This window comes from Gymnodraco acuticeps, unplaced genomic scaffold (genome assembly GCF_902827175.1).
Source record: "Gymnodraco acuticeps unplaced genomic scaffold, fGymAcu1.1, whole genome shotgun sequence".
NCBI lineage: Eukaryota > Metazoa > Chordata > Actinopteri > Perciformes > Bathydraconidae > Gymnodraco > Gymnodraco acuticeps.
The window spans coordinates 349,715-368,878 of record NW_022991461.1 but is presented as its reverse complement, the minus strand read 5'-3'; the positions used below and the strand labels follow the sequence as shown (position 1 = coordinate 368,878).

General features: G+C 42.7%; 1 protein-coding gene across 1 annotated transcript in view; it reads left to right on the top strand.

Annotated features, from left to right (window-relative positions):
* lrrk1 (leucine-rich repeat kinase 1) overlaps positions 1 to 19,164 on the top strand; it is a 138,157-nt gene that overhangs the window by 25,353 nt on the left and 93,640 nt on the right. The window contains 3 exon segments of the mRNA XM_034196605.1: positions 7,986 to 8,176; positions 10,698 to 10,869; positions 12,364 to 12,543. Of these exon segments, the coding sequence (XP_034052496.1) occupies positions 7,986 to 8,176; positions 10,698 to 10,869; positions 12,364 to 12,543 (543 nt within the window).

Below are 19,164 nucleotides of genomic sequence, written 5' to 3'. Positions count from 1 at the left end.
CTTCCGCCGAGAGAAGGCTGTCCCAATAAAAAAGAAAAAGACAAGACTCAAAAAGCAGACTTCAACTTTTTTTTTTAGGGCCAAATGACCTCTTTACACAGTGCTCTAGGATAGAGAGAGCTGAGATGTTTCTGCAATGTTTATTATGAAACATATTGGTGTCATGTTGTATGGAAGTACTTTTAAAAGATTAAATTAAAATGATGTGTAAAAATTGAGAAAATGCCATCAGACCTCAGAAGTAATATACTTCATGTTAACTGCAATCACCCTTTATATTAACATAATTGTACTGTATTTGTTCATATTCTTATTTGTAAAGTATGAATTTGTAAAATGGAATACGGTTTATTTCCGTATAAAAAAAAAATCAACCTGACATGTTGTCATTTTAACTGTATTGTTTTATGTATTACAGTTTTTCTGTGTTCAAACCACAGTAATCTGTAAATTATACAATGAAATATAATTATTTTTAACATATTCTTAATTTGAATTCAACAGTTTTGTTTGGTTCAGTATTTTACAAAATATTACTGTAAATTAAACACTGCTTCATTGTTTATCTATTTACAGTTTTTTGATGTCGTGATTTTACAGCTTTTCACTGTTCATTTCATGGATTTTTTTTACAGTGTGGGTAAACTTACAAAATCGGAAAGAGATCAAATACTTATTTCCTCCACTGTATATATATATATTTTTTGTATTTGATGATCATCAAGTCCCTCTCAAGTGTCCTGTGTGAAATCCAGGTTTGAAGGAGATGTTTGCACGTTAGCTTTCCCAGGCAGGTGGTGTCAGGTTTTGGGAGTAATGATGGTGGATGGGAGGTGTATGTGTGCCTAATGGTTTCACTCCCTCATGTTTTATCTAAACAGCTCAGTCTAACTCTCTCCTTCTCAATTATTCATAGGAAAGCCACTATACTCAAACAGAGGTCTTGCTGGTACAAAGAAAAAACATCCTGACTGACTGAGGCCCAGATTCACCAGCACCGTGGAATTGTTTTTATTTTGATGGTTAAGTAGCAGGCAAAGATTGTATTGTATTTACTGGGATATGTATCTACAGTATATACAGCAGGATGTGCAAAAAATGTTCGACAGTATTTCTTCACACATTCTACAGCTGAATCATGAATACATTGCTGTGGTCTGACTCTGAATCCATATACATCCCATCCCAAAAATACACAATTTCTCCTACAGACATCAGTCAAAGGCAATGTGTGCCTCACCTCGCCCGCTTTCTGATAATCCTTTAGCTGACTTTGATACAACCAAAGCATTCTGAAAAAATGCACGCCCTCCACCTGATTGCTTGGAATAAAGCTTTAGGATTTTGTTTTTGTATTTTGTGTTGGGTTCTCACCTGTTTTGTGTTCTTACACAAACCGGCCTTTATATTTCACCGTCTAGAGCAGGGGTCGGCAACAGGCGGACCGCGGTCCGGATCCGGACCCAGACGCCGACCTATACGGACCCGGAGCTATAATCAATACATTAATAGGGGATTTTTCGGCGCCTCCCGCTTTTTTAACGCTGATTTGGGTGACTTGTGTAATTCGTGGAGAACCGAAGAGTTTTCGTTTTGGGGGTGGGGGGGGAGGGAGTCCGTCCGTCAGTCCGACTGACGGACAACTTCTCACTTCAAAAAAGAAGAAGAAATCTAGACCACAAAAATAATTAAACAAGCGAGTACCTGTTTTTCCTGGCCAAAGACAGGTTCCTTGAACACAACACGAGCGTAACGTGTCTTCACGTGGTATATGTCTCGTCTGAAAGGAGTGCTGACAGAGAGCACCGGAACGCCGCTCCAGCCCTTACAAAATTGCAATACCCATAAGGAGCCGTACACATGCCGCAGTGTTTGCGTGGCTGTGTCTTTAGTTGTAAGCACAGTGGCGATCTGTTGTTATTAGCATCTGGTTAGCTAGCTATGCTAACGAATTTAAAGAGCTTTTCTACAACCAGGTGGAAGAGAGCTCTCTCCTGAGAGGCTCAAATAACCTCAGCTCAGTGAGGTTAAGGCAGGGCCGCCCCTGGCCAACTTGGGGCCCCAAGCAACATTGTGAGATGAGGCCCCCCCCCCAACCGACAGGAGTGAAAAAAATAAATTGGAAACAAAGTAGTGTGGTGACACGTTATTGAACATAATTCACCTTCAGGCTTGTGTTGCAACACGGACCCGTTAGAGTGGGACACCGGAAGTTAGATTCATTCAGGCTGACATGCAGTAGCAACAAGTGTATTCCAGTCTTGTGATTCAATGTATAATAAAGTGTGGAGTTCCATACTGAACACACCGCCTCCAACTCCCATTCATCGGCTCTACAGTAGACTACTTTGCAATATAATTCCTGTTTATTATTATTATTATTATCAACACAGTTACTTTTTCATACAGTGAGGTAAATGGTAAATGTGCATGTATGTCGTTCAGTATGCGTTTACAGGTGAATATGTCTGCATTTCCTGCCAAATACTAGCCTCAAAAAGATTAAAATATAATTAATGCAAATAAACTACTTCTACTAATAATAATAATCATAATCAATTCAATAATATAAATACTACATTATTATAATATAGTTGTAATATAGTCAAGACAAAACATGTTTATCACATGCTCACAAACTGATATTTCTTAAATCTGTAATCAAATGTAGTTCCCTCTGTCAGCAATGTATCAACAACTACACACACATTTCTATCAGTATTTCTCTGTGTTGTGGTTGACATGATGATCACTGTTAGGAGTTAAGGGGAGAGGCTGAGCATCACCATGAAATGTGCAAATTGCCATAAAAATCAATAAAAGGGGAAAAAATGCTCCATGTTTTTTAGGCTGTAAACTTTAACTGTAATGTAAGCCAACTAGACAGACAGTGTATCACTCTTCCTCCTGTACATTAGCAGATAAAAGGCATCAAATACTTGAATGAATGGTAAATAAAGAATGCTGGAAATAACTGCATCTCCATTAGCCTATATGCTATGCAGAGACTGCCTTCTTCATGTCCTGAATTGCAGCTGATGTTTTGGCAATTTGACTTGTACAACATTCGCAAGTTGTGTATTTGACTCATACAATAACCCACCTTCGAGTGATGCTCTAGTTTCTTCATGTTTTGTTTTCTTCCCTCTCGGACTGAAGCTGTCTTTTCACCGACATCTCTTCACCTGCACTAGTGGCCGTATCAAAGCCGTGATTGGTCAGATGTCGATTCATTGCAACGGTGTCGGGTTACAGACGTGCTCCCCTTGTCACCTCTCACTCTCACTCTCGCGGTATGCGGAGAACTGAGCGGAGAACTGCGCACAGCAGCTGAGGCCCTCTGCGCAAGGCGGGGCCCCATGCAGCCTGCGTGATTGGCCTGTAGGGAGGGGCTGCCCTGGGTTAAGGCACACCTTGATATGATCATTATAGTTATTAATGAGACTAAATGAAAAACAGGTATAAAATACTATATGACAGTAACAAAAAAGTTGTTAAAAATAACAAGAATAGAGTTTAAAAGGGGAGTGATTTGTAAAATATCCAAAAAGAAAAATATGCTTACAGTTCTGTTTCATATGGGTGTTGAGATATGTATCCATAGATCTCTTAATGTTGCTCTCAAAGTGCACCAGATTGATGCTTTTATCTTAGATATTTAAAAACAAATCTTCCCGGGAGAGCATGCCCCCGGACCCCCCTAGAGGAGGTTAGGTCCCCCCCCCACTTAAATCATGTTCACATGGATAGGATACTAAATACATTTGCACACATCTTGTGTCCATATCTTTCTGTTTTGGTGGTCATGCCACACCATGCACGTGCATGCATACGTGAGTCATGGTGAGATATCTGGATTCAGAGGTTGCTTTTTCTTTGCACAGCATGAAAGAAAGGCGAAATGAATGGGCTGTGAGTTTAGTTTTTTTAAGCAAAGGTTGAGTTCAATAATTTGTACGACCCTCGGAGGATGTTGTAAAAATTGAAAGGAAAAAGGTTCCCCACCCTTTCTGTAAATAATAATAAAAACCCTTGATTTTTAACTTAACATCTCTGTCTCCTATTGATCTGAGTATATTATAAAGAATAGCAGTTAATTGAAGCATTATAGCGCAGGCCTTTGTCAGATGGTATATTACGCTGTTTTTTTTCTGCTTCGAATAGTTCTCTCTTTTTTCACCATACCTGTGTTTGCATCACTGTAACCGATGAGCACCTGCATGGGTATGAGAATAGCCCTGACTCCATGTCAGCCCAGATTTACAAACTCCTGGCAGGACAAGCTCGAGCTCAATTCTCGCACTGAATTTAAAAAAAGTGAGTGAGGGACTGCAATATAAGAGGGAAAGAAAGAGAAACTTTAAAACTGTTCAGTTGCTATGATGTGTAAAGACTGATATTGTTCTATAATCGTCTGAAACTGTTAAGTCATGATGTGAAACGGTTAACAAAGAAAAAGGGAAACTCAAGCTGCTGCTACACTTTATTTTATTTATCTAAAATTAAGCACTTTTAAGATGCACATATTTTCAAAAGCTATTTTATTTATTTTCTCTATTTTATTTGTAAATGCAGCCCGAGAGGAACATTACACATATCCACAGTATTTAAGTAATGTTAATTGACAATAAATATTGTTGTTTTTGAATTGTACTTTCTTTATTTGATTGGCAGTCAGTTGTTGATTACATGCAGACGTTGATAAAGCTACAGCTACTTCAATATATATCACACTAATTCATAGCAAGTTAGACATTTTGATGTTCCGGACCTTTGCATGGGGACATTTTCTCTAACTGGACCTCGTTGAATTTTAGTTGAAGACCCCTGGTCTAGAGTTACACAAACAGAAGTAATGCATAAAACTGGTTATTTAAAAATAATTTCACTTACAAAGGCACTTGGTGTAAATACTACATTTAAAGTACAATTTATTTAAGTGATTTTTAAGGGGTTACTTTAAATAGAAATGGCAAAAGGCTAAAGGGCCATGGCAATGAGCATCAAGGCGCAACATTTCTGCTTATCTCCTCAAATGCATGTTGCCGAATTCTGGGGTGAGGGGTGTAGCAGTGTAGAGGTGTATCTTTGGGTGTGGAAAGGTCAATTTCTCGTTATGCAGGTCCTGTGTAGAGCAGATATTATGTTGACCGGCTAAATTGGCAATCTGGTCAATTGAAACTGACCTACATCAGCATGCTGTTCCATCACTGATAAGTAATATGATTAATACACTGTTATGTTTGTTACAAACAGACCAAAAGAGACACTATTTTCTGACAGGTTGTGCCCAATTTACTGCTGGGCCAAGGCCAGAAAAAAATCCACCAGCTGAGGTTCCAAGAAAACCAAAAAACGACCAATGTGGCAACGTTTTGGATTTGAACTTGCACCACACCAGACAGTGATGCAGCCAGTCCTGCAGTTCTAATGATGATGGCTCTCGTCTGCTCTACCCCCTGCCCTCCCTCCCTCCCTCCTCCCCTGGCAGCTAAAGTACACACTGGGGAACATAACGTAAAACTTTAAGATAATGGTTACTGCCGTTATCTGTCTTTTCTTTGTGTACAATGAGAACAATTATGATGTTCATACACCGCTCTGGTTCTTTAGATGAGAAACAAAGAGGCTTGGACATTCCACCACTAATTATGTGTTGGTTTGTTTCTATGTGTATATCTGTTGTGCAGTACCATGAAAACAGATACTGTATCTCTGGCATAGAAATAAAAGAAAGTTCTACTGCACAACACTATGGATGGAGGGCGATGAAAGTATAAAGAGGGAGGCAGGGGGAGAAACGGTAAATAAAAAAAGTATATGCCTTTTCCTGAATTTCCTGGTTTTATGCATGCATTGCTCATAAAACGGGATTTGTTCTTCATCTTAGTCACAATTACAGACAAACACAATGTGCTTAAGCTAATAACACACAAACATGTATAATCATTCATGTCTTTATTGAACACACCCATTAAACATTTGCATTGCTAATAGAAAAGCAAGTGAACTTAAGCCATTTATTTTGGGATAAGGTCTTGGCTTTGAACCACTCTAAACAGATTGACTTTGTACTAAGCCATTGTGTATTAAATTGACATCGATATTTCGGGTCATTGTCCTGCTGCACCACCACCCAACGTCGGCTGAGCTTCAGCTGGCGGATAGCCTCTCTGACATTATCTGTAGGATGTCATGGTAAACATTGAAGTTATTATTTCCCTTGGTTCGCATGCAGTTCAGGCCCCGAGTCAGCAAAGCAGCCCCATATCAGGATACCCCACCCCCCACCACCACCGAACATCGCCTTTGGGATGATGTTTTCATGTTTGTATGTATGTTTCCGTTTTCATAGCAGAAACGTTTCATTAGACTACCAAACATTTTCCCAGTAGTGTTGTAGAGTGTTGAAGTGCTCTTTGGCAAACTTCAAATGGTGTTATTTTTTAGAGCGGGGGCTTCCTCTGTGGTGTCCTGCTATGGACCCCTTCAAGCCTTCAACTGTAACTCTGGGGTTCTCTTCAACCTCATTGATTATTCTGCGTGTTGCCTTTGGACATATCTTTGGTAGGCGGCCACTTCTAGAAAGAGTGATAAAAAGAGAGGGATTGATGTATATCTTAACTTATGAAGATGACTTAGTAAACTTTTCCAGCTTTATGAACCTGCCTGGTCGCCCGCAGGATGCGTTCTAAAAATAGTGTGAGTCATCACTTAATAAATAAATAACTTTGTCTTACATGAGTAAAGAAAATAAAAATGTTTGTTACTGTGGACTTTAGAGGGAAGGAGTCTCCTTTCTGCTCCTGCTGCGGGGGGCTGCGGCATGCTGCAGGATTTCCGCCCCGTGTAGCGAGTGTTTTCAGGACTTCTGATCCCTTTGCTGGGAGAAATGTTTCAAAACTTGTGAACTCTGTCTGAAGTTGTTCTGCTGATTCAGTCTCTGTGTATCAGCAGTCTCTGCAGTGAACAAAAGGAACAAGTCTGTCCGCCGTAAACACTCAGACACTCACCTTTAAATCGTGCTGTTCATATTTAACTGTTGGTCCCAATCGCAGCAGCGTGACATTGTCCTCCACTTTCACTGCAGTGGGAACATACTCTCTAGTCTGCTCCGTGCTATTTATTTTCTTCTCAGAGAGTACCAGAATGCATAGTTTACATGTTCATATTTAAAAAAAATCTTCTTCCCATCCCATCACATTTCAAAACAAAGTGGGAAACATTAGAAACAGCAATATGTAAAAATATTGTTATTATATGTAGCCTATTATATGCATAATATTTATTATTCAAAGGAAAACTGCTGATGTATATTCTTCAGATAAATGATATCAAACTAGTAGCCCTCCGTATTCCTGGTTGTCCTTCAGGTAGCTCTCAGTGTCAAAAAGGTTGGTGACCCCTGCTAGTGACTTAACAATAGATGTTGAAACTGCTAGAAGTGAGTCTTAATATTATTATTTTTCACTGACAATAAGTGTAAATGTCAAGTTTAAATGCATTTGCATTAAGGGTGGGTTAAACAAGTGATTTTCTTTTAAGGAGCAGTTGCAACAATATCTCATTATTCATTGTACTCTAAACATCTATTTTATACATGAATCCATAAGAAATGAAAGCATTTAACACAAAGCCTCAATACTTTAGAACAGTCTCAGTTACCATCTTAAGCTAAAGAGAGAGCTAGAAACATAATATATGCTCATCAACGGTCCAATAGTTTAGCATTATCCTTTAATAAACAATATCTGTGTGAGAACTGAGTTCAGTGTCAAGTGTGCAATGTTTCATTCAGCTTCAGCCTCTCTCATACTATGAGAGTATTCTTTAGTAAGGTGACCTAGTTCTCGGCATATGCAGCTAACAGTGTGATACAATTTGTTCAACCTGCAGCATGCTAAAGCCTTCGTTTGATCCCATTCCTGCTCACAAATACTCTTTCTAACTCCCATTACGGCACTGTCTGTCCTCTGCTCCATCAGGCCCTGGGGAGGAAATGGGAGCCAAGGCATCGTTGGTGGAAGGTCCGGGTCCTGGGTCTGCTATGGTAACTTCTCCCACTCTGGACAACATCCGGGCAGCCTATGAAGAAGGAGAGAATGAGGCTGCCAGGGAGCTGATCCAACAGGCCTGCTGTGTAGAGTGCAGCGCAGCAGTGCCTCACATCGATGGGGTGAGCACACGCAACATAAAGATTTTACTGTTACTATTGAGGGAGGCCACAGAGAGACCTCCATCACTCCACTCAATCAGAGTTCATTTATATAGCCCAATATCACACATTGACATTTGTCTCAGTGGACTTTACAGTATGTACAGAAAATAAATACGAACACAACACCCTCTGTCCTTGGACCCAGACATCGGACAAGGACACACCCAGGGCCGTCTTAATGCACGGGCTGACCTGGGCTGAAGCCCAGGGGCCTACGGAGATTGGGGGCCTATCATGAGCCAGAAAAATAATAATTCAATTGTTTTTATTTCAGATTTTTTAAATAAACAAAGTCTTGGCTTTCAGAATATGAAACTTTTATTTCCAAAATCACACGATAAATAAATGTTTGAAGCTTGTAAAGGGAAGAAGACAGCTCTCCCTCGCCACTCTGCTGTTCTGCTGTTCCCCTCCTTCCGGCTGAAATTATGAATGTAAGAGTATAGTAATCATAGATAACACGGCAGGGTCCGTTACAGTTTGTTTTCATCTGATTTCAAATAAACAAAGTCTTGGCTTTCAGAATATTAAACTTGTTTCGGCAAATTCAGATGATAAATACAACTTTGAAGCTTGTAACGGCATACTTACAAGCGGAGAACGGAGTAACTTGACGTCACAGCAGGCGTAACAACAGCCGGGGTTTCTCGTGAGTGTTTTCCCCGGGAAACAAACACAATACACACAAACGCAAAAATACACAAACACACACACATATACACACACACACACTCGCAAGCTTCCCTCAGACCAGTAATCCAAACGAAAATATCTTCCCTCCGTACTATTTTGATCATTTGTTCCGCTAATCAATCAGATCGATGGATTCCAGAGATTTTTCTCAATAATGTTGACTCCGAAACGGGCACCACTTAACAGCCAATCAGAATGAGAATATGTTTCACATGTGACTTATTCAAATTGCGAGTGATTGAGTGACAGATGAAGGTTGTTTAGGAGAAAATGTCGGAGAAGAAAAAGTTTGAGAGTGGAGCTCTGAAAAGGAAATTGTTGAGGGAAAAGGAGTTTCGAGACAAGCAGCTATTACAAAAAATGCCGAAGCTTACAGGTTATTTGAAACCTGTAGGCCAGGATGAGGAGGAAGGACAGATTAGTTCTGTACCGAGCGGCAGCGGTGCCGGACGCGGGGCCTCGGAGCCAAGTAGGCCGTCTGGTTCTGATAGCGATGGAGTAGCGGGAGAGGAAAAACAGACAGGAGGGACATTATCTGTTGGAGGAGATGGAGAGGACGACGAGGACTTGCTACGTGGAGGGGAGCCAACGGCATCCGGACAAATACATGAGGGAAGCCCGATACATCACTCATCTGGAGGAGAGGACCAGGCGCGCAGAGTGGAGAAGTGCGATCACAGAGCCTGCTGAGGCTATAAATGACTTTGATTTGTTGTTTAAATAGGGGGCCTACAAAACCTATCAGCCCCAGGGCCTGATGGCAGGTTAAGGCGGGCTTGGACACACCCCCAAAACAATGGGAGAAACCTCAGGGAGAGCAACAGAGGGGGATCCCTCTCCCAGGACGGACAGACCTGCAGTAGATGTTCTGTGTCAATTCAAAAGATAACACATTTACAATATAGGTAGTCCACATTTTTGAAAAGACAGTTTCTATAAATAAGAAGATGATGAAGATGAATCCAGGTGGATGTCAACATTCCTCTGGATAAGAGAAGTAGTAAGGTGAGCATCAGGCAGGACCACAGTAACAGGAGTGAAGGTGCCCCAGCCAACCATATCAGGAGCTCTGCATGATACTGGCCTGTATGGGAGGGGTTCTAGAAAGACGCCCTTTCTCAAGAACAACCATATCAAAGCTTCTGGAGTTTGCCAGTAGGCACAAGAGAGAACCAGAAGGACGAGTGCTCTAATGAGTCAAGGTGCTATGTGTGGTGCAAAGCATACACTGCCTCAGGACACACTGCTAGGGAGGAACTTGACCTTTCAGCAGGTCAATGATTCCAGACACCAAACAGAGAGGATAATGTCATGCAGTGGCCAAGGCAAAGTCCAGATCTCCTCCCATCCAATCTGTGGCACTTTTTGAAAGCTGCGGTCCACAAGCATCATCCAACCGACCTGAAAACCTGGAGCAGATCTGCAGAGGAGAGCGGTCAGAAATCCCTGTGAACACTGCGCCCAGCTGTTAGACATTACCCTCAAAGACTTCCTGCTTTTACTTCACCAAAGTCTGCTCTACCAAATACTAATGTGTAGGGGATGACACTGATGCAGGCAGCAATTTTCTGTTTTTAATTTTCTTTAAAAGATTTACTGAAGGATAATTAATTTTGTCAATGAAAGTATACCTTTTAGAGCATATGACATTCTATAAAAACACTGAATGGAAAGATGTGTTTATGTATCATTTGTGATTCAGACAAATCTGATACTCTTGCAAACCACTGTACATATGACTGCTCCAATGATGAATCTGTGTCTTTGTTTGTGCGTGTTCCTACAGGTTGGTCTTCTTTGTGTTGCCTCTCAGCATGGTGATCTGCAGAGTGTCTCTTACCTCCTGAGAGAAGCCCGTATCATTTTACCTCAGGAACCATCCAGCAGCAACCCAGCCATCCTGGCAGCGTACTACGGCCACGCCAGCGTGGTCAAAGAGCTGCTGGACTCCATCCCTGGTAAGAGGAAAAGAGACAGCTTAAGATTCATGATATGGAACAGGGCAAACCTTTAGTTTCATTAGTAACATGTATACAATACATTAATTGAATCGAAGGCCAGTTGATGTCCTGAAGTTTATTAAATTATATATTCATTGTGTAAGTGTTACTGCTGTCAAAGTTAATGCTAAACCGCTTTACAATATTTTAAAAAGAGACACTCCACCATGTTAATGTAAAAGTTATATAATGTCCCCTGTTTCTCTGAAAATAATTCCAACAATGTGTTTGTGATGTCCTCGGGTTATCTCAGCCTGGACTTTGAGATGCAAATTTATATAAAAAAAAGAAACCTGAGTTACAAACTTGAGGTGTGCAGTTGGTCAAGCGATGTATTTTAACCAGAAAGTGAGGGTCTAATAAAGTTATGGAAAGGGATCGAATTATGGGAATTGTATGACTCAGTAATTCAACTGACTTCACTAACATTCAGTATATCCGGACCACACAGGACTCTTTCAAAGACAAATATTTTCTAATAACATTCATTTGTTTTCCTCCTTGGTTAATCTAATCCGCTTGCTGGTGTTACTATGGCACATAATCCTAACATGACCTTGCTTTTGATTAAGACTCACACCATGTCCTCACCTTTACCTGAGCGTGCTGGAGAGTATGACACTGGTACATTTTAAACAGTTTAATACCAAACTGTAAGTAGAATATGAATATATAATTTTACAAAAAATACAGAGATTGAGTATTTTACACACCAAAATAATATCATTTTTGACTTTCCTTTCAACATTGACAGAACCATTATTGAGTATGTCAGGGAATAATTTCCATAGATGTTTACCTTTGGCCCTCTGACGCAGATGACCAACCTTGGCCATCTGTTATCTCCCTTAAGGAGGGGGGCTGTTTTGACCATTTGTTGTTGTTGCCAGTTTATGACACGGCAACTTTAGGTCAGAGATGGTTTTATTGTTACGACCGGGCATCTTGCGGTCAAAGATAGTTTATTGTTACGGGGAGATTTGGAACGCTTCCTTCTCGGGGCTTGATGACTCGAAAGGTGTGAAATCTTTGAGGCCATTAGCATCAACTGCAAGTAATTCGGTGTCCCCTGCTGTTTAGGCTATCTAGTGAAATGTTGATTACTCCCAGGCAAACCAGTTAAAAGGTCTTACGAGAGAAAGGTTCTTCAGAATTGATTGTGGCAACTCTACCGTGCAGTCAAAACCTGACTCCTGACTTGTTTTGTGAATTCTCCGGCCGAAGCTCCAAATAAATCATCAGTGTTTGACATCAAAGCTCCAGCTCTCCATCGTGTCTCTTTGAGTCCTGACTCCAATTGTTTCAGAAGTTTCCCCCACAGAGTAAATAATCTGTTTGATGGGTTCAGTTCCGAATGGTAATTTGAAATGGTCTGTTGGACTAAAGGAAGCCCTGCAGTGTGTGTGTTGGTTGATGAATAGTCCTCACACTAATCTCTGGGCTACCTCTCAGGTCCATGTCTGAGGAGAGACTTGTTGAACTTTATGCTGGCGACATCCTGCCAGCAAGGTCAGCTGGACGTGGTGCGGCTGCTGGTCCACGGCTACGCTGCTGACACCAAGGACTGTGCCGTCCACAGCGATGAGTTCGCTGTCATTACGGGGCTGCCACTGTATGCTGCTGCACAAGCAGGTAGGGTAATATACACAAACAATCCATCTTTATTCAGTTGGAAAATAAATACCACATTTGTACTATTCCTGTTACTCCTATTCTACTCCCCTTTGTCTCCTCTGAGTATCCCTTTTAGATGGTTAACATAATGATTGCACACCTTGATCAATTTCAGTGTTAGCGGCCGGAGGAAGGGAAGAAACATAATTAGCCAAATGGAAAGCATGTGATCCTCATCCTGATACACACTTTTACACTTTAATTGCTGGGTGGTGGTTGGTTCTGTGTGCCTATTTAAGAAGCCAAGACAACCTGATTATGCACTGAAACATTTTTGTAGAGATCATGTCTGTTTTTATGTTTACATTTGTCATGCAGAAATACAATCTAATTTACACTTGTATATTTATTACGTGATTATACAGGCGGAAAGAGCAGGGTTTGGGTGTAACACAGGGGTTTATTGTTAAACATACACAAAACAGTTGCCCTTGCGGGATCCTTCACAGGTCCTTTGGCGTCCTTCTAGGATCCAGCCTACTGCAAGACAGACCAGAACCAGGTTACCACATGCTTTTATTCAGTGACTAATTACCTGATTCTGATCAGCTGTTTGGCCTCCGGCCGAGCCACTCCCTTCACTCCAGCAGCCGGCGCCCTACCACACCCCGCTGCCACATACCCCCACCGCCCGACTCAGGCCGGGATCCTGCCGGCCTCAATCTAACTCCCCCCCCCCCTCCACCGAGCGAGAGAGGAAATCATCCACGACCATCTGGTTACCCGGCCTGTGGATCACATTGAAGTTGAAAGGCTGCAACACCAGATACCACCGAGTGATCCGGGCATTGGCATCCTTCATGCGGGTCATGGTCCGACCAGAGGGTGAAAGGGCGCCCCAGGAGGTAGTAACGCAGGGCGCCCACCGTATGGCGAGGCACTCCTTTTCCACCGTACTGTAGTTCACCTCCCTCTGGGCGAGCTTACGGCTAATGTACAGTACGAGGCGGTCGACCCCCTCTACCTGCTGGGACAAAACGGCCCCCACCCCACTGTTCGAGGCGTCGGTCTGTAACACAAAAGGGAGAGAGAAGTCAGGAGAATACAGAAGCGGCTTACCACAAAGGGCTTTCTTAACCCTCTCAAACGCCAGCTGACACCGCTCCGTCCACTGGACCGGATCTGAAGCACCCTTTCGGGTCAGGTCGGTCAGGGGACTGGTCAGCTCCGAAAAGGATGGGATGAACTGCCTGTAGTAGCCAGCTAGCCCCATTAACCTCCTGACCTATTTTTTCATCTTGGGCGCCGGACAGGCTGAAATGGCGGCTGTTTTCTCTTTCTGTGGCCGCACCTGCCCGCCGCCCAAGTGGTACTCCAGATACCGTACCTCCCTCCGTCCAACCGCACACTTCTTCGGGTTGGCCGTGAGCCCCGCCTGCCTCAGGGACTCGAGCACTGCCCCCACCTGCTGCATATGGTGCTCCCATGTCTCACTGTGAATGATGACATCATCCAAGTTAGCAGCAGCATATGCAGAGTGGGGACGCAGGACCCGGTCCATGAGACGCAGGACCTGGTCCATGAGCCGCTGGAAGGTGGCTGGAGTCCCGAACAATCCGAAAGGAAGTGTGACAAATTGGTACAAAACCATACGGAGTGGAGAAGGCCGTTTTTTCCTTAGACTCTGGAGAAAGGGGAATCTGCCAATAGCCCTTGTAGGCCATAAGGTGAACCCTGTTATCGTTTCAACCCGCTCCACAGAAGTGAAACTACACAATCTTTAGTTCATAAAAAAGAACGAGTCATGCTTATCCACCAAAAAAAATATCGTCGCTAAAATTCCTGCCAATTCTTCTAGGCACGTAATTATTGGCTGAACTAGACCCTTCGAAGCGTAATAATATCTTGGTCCAAAGTCGTGCCACGGTTCGTCACGTGATCGTGCTACACCAATTGGGTAGCTGCATATTGTCAACAGAAGTGAAAGATGGCGGCCGCCATGGTTACGCTAAACCAGACCAAATGGATTCTAAACAGTGCTGTATGCTTGTTTTATGTCATGTTTTGTCATATGTCTTAATACATCACTAAGTCCGAGGTATTTGCGTTATATACGCGGTATTTGTGAGAGGTTTTACTATCTGGGAACAGAGTTGACCATCGAATCAACATTGACTAGCAGCGTTTATCAGCCAACTCCAGCTACAAACAATTTCCCCACGGGGATTAATAAAGTATATCAAACTCATATTTATCAAACTATCATTCCTGGACTGCCATGTTCACATCGCTAGGTTCATTGGGATTATTCCATTAGACTGAGGACTTTTTGTCTGTCTGTTGTTACCCTGTACACGTTAAATGCACTCTTAAAATAAACATGACTTGATTTCTGCGTCCAAGAAGAAGGTTAACTTGTTACGTTAAGTAATTTAGATCAATAAAATGCAGTACTTCCAGGCTGAAGACTTTTCTTTTTGTTGCTGCTTTTAATTGAACTATTCATATCTTAGACTGCACTGTAACTTTTATCCATGTATTTTTTCTTTTAATGTTTCTTTTATTAGCTTTTCTTTTGAATGACTGATTTTAAATGCCATTTTCTTAATGTCTTTAATTTTTTGTAAAACACTTTGAATTGCCTTGTGTTGAAAAGTGCTATATAAATAAACTTGCCTTGCCTTACTTATACCAATGTCCATTGATTCATTTATTTACTCATTCATCCCTCCACAAATGAAAACAACACTGATGAACCATAAAAACGAGATTTATTACAAATATAAAAGGTATGACATAGAAAACAGTAGAAGGACATGTAATGTAGTATAATTGATTGGTGTCAGGCTGGGCGGAGCGGCTGATTGGTGCTGTGATTGCCTCAGCTGGTTAAAAGAGTCCTGCTGATTATACTCTGTTCTAGTACCAAAAACAAACGTATCTATGAGTGATGTGTGAGCGCGTCGGCCAGGCACTAAAACCAAAAGAACAGAAAAGAGCTTAAGAAAGATGGAAAGAAGGCTCTTTTATTCCTATTCCTCACTGTCAGTGTCAGGGCAGTCATCGTTCTCTTCCTCTGTTTCTTTTTTATTTGCACAATTTGGGCAACGACATAAGTCTGTGCAACAGAGTCCTGCAGAGAAGCATGAACATCTGCCTTTCTCACAGGCAGACTCTTTGCAGCTGCAGTGTATCACATGCAACACACTGTCAGGGGCAGGATTTCTTGTCATCCAGGTGACGTGTACGTTCCCATCCTCTATTTCCCAACCATATCCAGCAGGTGATGGAGCATTCATTTCTCTTTTGAGACAGGACCTCATTATTGCTGCCTGGTAATTTGCCCTTTTGCAGTGCTGATGGAGGGCATCATGAGTAGGGGGAATGCTTAATTCTGGCAAGGCCGATGATGCCATACAGAAAGCCTTGTACCTAGCATCATTTACATGTTCGGCTGCTGGCTGATCATACAGGTGACATACATACCGGCAAAGAAGTGCAAATGTTGATTGCTCCAAGTCAAAGTTAGTACCTAAACTTCTGAAAGCCTTAAGGTAGTCATCTTTCTCACATGCAACAGCAAATGACTTTCTTTTGCCTTTGCCATAGAAAGCGCTTGTGGAGTCACACCCAGAGAACGTGTGAATTCCAATCAAGGCTGAACACACACTGGTTCCGAGAGCTGATGACACCATGGCAATGTCAATGATCCGTGTCCTGTTGCCAGTCCCTGTGAACACATATAAGCTGCATGGCAAATCTGCCTGCAGACTTACAGCAATGACTGCCACATCAGTGTCCGAGCTCTTGATGATGACAGCTTTGTGCTCCTGTGCAGCATGTTGGGCATGTAAAAACACCCGTGTGTCACATTCCTCATGATCACACTGCAGGTCTTCAACAACATCAACAGACTGTACACCCTCCATGACAGTTACACAGTGGCATTGATTTTGATGGGCAATGTACAAGCTGAGGTTTTTACCCACTGTTGTGAGGTCTGCATGTGTCCATGCCACATAAAGGAATTCGGCCAGTGCTTCCTTATTTTTTCCGTCAGAGAGAAACTTCTTCCACTGGGTTGGAGTTCTCTGATCTGGGCTGAAGATTGTTATTAGTTGTGACCCTGCATCAGCTCTACGGGACCGTTCTAGGCTTTTGATGCTGATGGGTGGATACCGGTCAGTGACAAAATCAATGCGTGTACACTTGTGATGCAAAGCAAGTTGGAGTATGCTCTGCAGTATGGTCTCTGCAAGCTCTCCAAATGTTGCTGGTCTGGATGGCATGGCCTGCATGACTGCCATGCCATCAAAAAGAATGGCACCACCTATTGGAACTTTGTCAACCAAGCACTCTCCACCTTTGCTCTGCAATAGATCCATGAGAGCTGATTTGTTTGTTTTGGCAAGTGAACCATCAGCACTTGCTAATGGATATGACACAGTTCCCAAGGAATATGACAGAATTTCCCTCATTTCAATTTTCCTGCTCTGGCCAAGGATGAGGAGCCTGGAAAATAACTTCTTGTCAGCACGCAAAATCACTTCCTTGCCTGCTGGTCAACACTTTGGTCATCTTTCTTCTCAGCAGCTTTCTGCAATTTGCCTAAACGGAAAAAAAGGACAACTCAATGAGTTTGTTGACGTATCTCTCACACATAATTGTACCTTTCAGTTATTCAACCACAGAGAATGTGTGTGTGTGTGTGTGTGTGTGTGTGTGTGTGTGTGTGTGTGTGTGTGTGTGTGTGTGTGGTGTGTGTGTAGTGTGTGTGTGGTGTGTGGGTGGGGGAGGGGGTTTGCTTACCTGCTTTTAATGTTTCAGCCTTACACAGTTGATCCCTTTGTCGCTTGCCTGCTTTGATGATCATTTTCTCCTTCATCTTGCATATAATGCACAGGGCAGGAAGGACGGGGCCAGAGCCTGCGATTGGCAGGCCTGACCTTGATCGTAGCTTCTCTGTTTGGCTTCGGTACGTGCTGCGAGACGTCGATGGGATGGGCTCGACCTCAAGGTCCTCCCTAACGTCTTGATCTCCCTCACGTGCGAGCCGTCTTTCCACCTTCGTCATGGCCTTTGTGTCGGTAAACCTTATGTAGCATGTGTGGTGGAAGCCAGCGTCCTCAGGAATATCTTCGAACTCGAAATCAAGACAGTGCTTGTGGTTTTCAGCCACCACGTTCCGAGAGTCTCCCTTCAAGCCGAGCGACCGTTGTAAGCTTGTCCTGTACGTATTCCATCTTGTATTGGTAAAACAATCAACCTTTTCGTGCTTCACAGACGTAATATGCATGTAACAATGTTTGTGTGTTGATCATTTTGACTTTGAGACTTTCTGGTGCGTTTTCCTCGTCTCCGCTACTCGATGAAACCATGGCGGCCGCCATCTTTCACTTCTGTTGACAATATGCAGCTACCCAATTGGTGTAGCACGATCACGTGATGAACCGTGGCACGACTTTGGACCAAGATATTATTACGCTTCGAAGGGAATAGTTCAGCCAATAATTACGTGCCTAGAAGAATTGGCAGGAATTTTAGCGACGACATTTTTTTTGGTGGATAAGCATGAATCGTTCTTTTTTATGAACTAAAGATTGTGTAGTTTCACTTCTGTGGAGCGGGATTTCTTTTCTAAAGGACTTTTCGAGGTTCACCTTGCGGCCTATTGGTTAAATCCAGTGTCGTGTAAAAGCGAGCAGTGCCTAGCCGATCCAGGAGTTCGTTGACCCGGGGCATTGGATAAGCATCGAATGTGGACACCTCATTCACCCTGCGGTAGTCCACACAGAACCGGATTTACCCGTCGGACTTAAGTTCCAGCACGACGGGGCAACACCAGTCACTGGTGGACTCTTCTATCACTCCCATCTCTAGCATGGCCTGAAGCTCCGCCTGAACAATTTTCCTCTTGTGTTCAGGCAGCCAATAGGGCCGTGAACGAATGGCCACGCCCGGGGGCGTTTCTATGCGGTGGTGTATGAGAGAGGTGCGCCCTGGCAGCAGGGAGAACACGTTGGCAAACTGCCTTTGCAACGAAGCAACGTCTGCTCTCTGGCCCGGTGAGAGATTGTCGCCACAACAGACCGGGGATAATTTGTTGTTTTGAATTACCCACGAAGGGTCCTTGCCACTTGGCAAGTAGTTTAGAGATAGAGGTTGGGAGTAATACAAGCACTTTATCTCCCGGTGAAAATTGTCTCAGTTTCGAGTCGACCATCTGTTGTACATGCTCTGCTGACGTTCCTGAGCCTGGAGCAAATTCTCCCGTGATATCTGCCCCAGTGAATGGAGTTTTGCTCGCAGGTCCATAACACTCCAGTTGAGTAGCACTTGAAATGTTTTTGCTCTATGAAACCTGATGTACTTATATGATTCTGTTTTCTTCAAGTTTGTATCTTCTTGGTCGAATGTACTTAAAACTCTCTCAAAACCCATAGGAAACAGAACTGTACAAATATTTTCTTTATGCATATTTCACTAACCACTCCCCTTTTAAACTGTATTTTTGTTTCACTGTCCTATAGTATGAATTTGAATTATTCCATACCTTATTTTCATTTATTTTCTTATTTTGTATAACTATAATGATCATATCAAAAGGTGTGCCCTGGAAACACTTGTTTACATAAATGG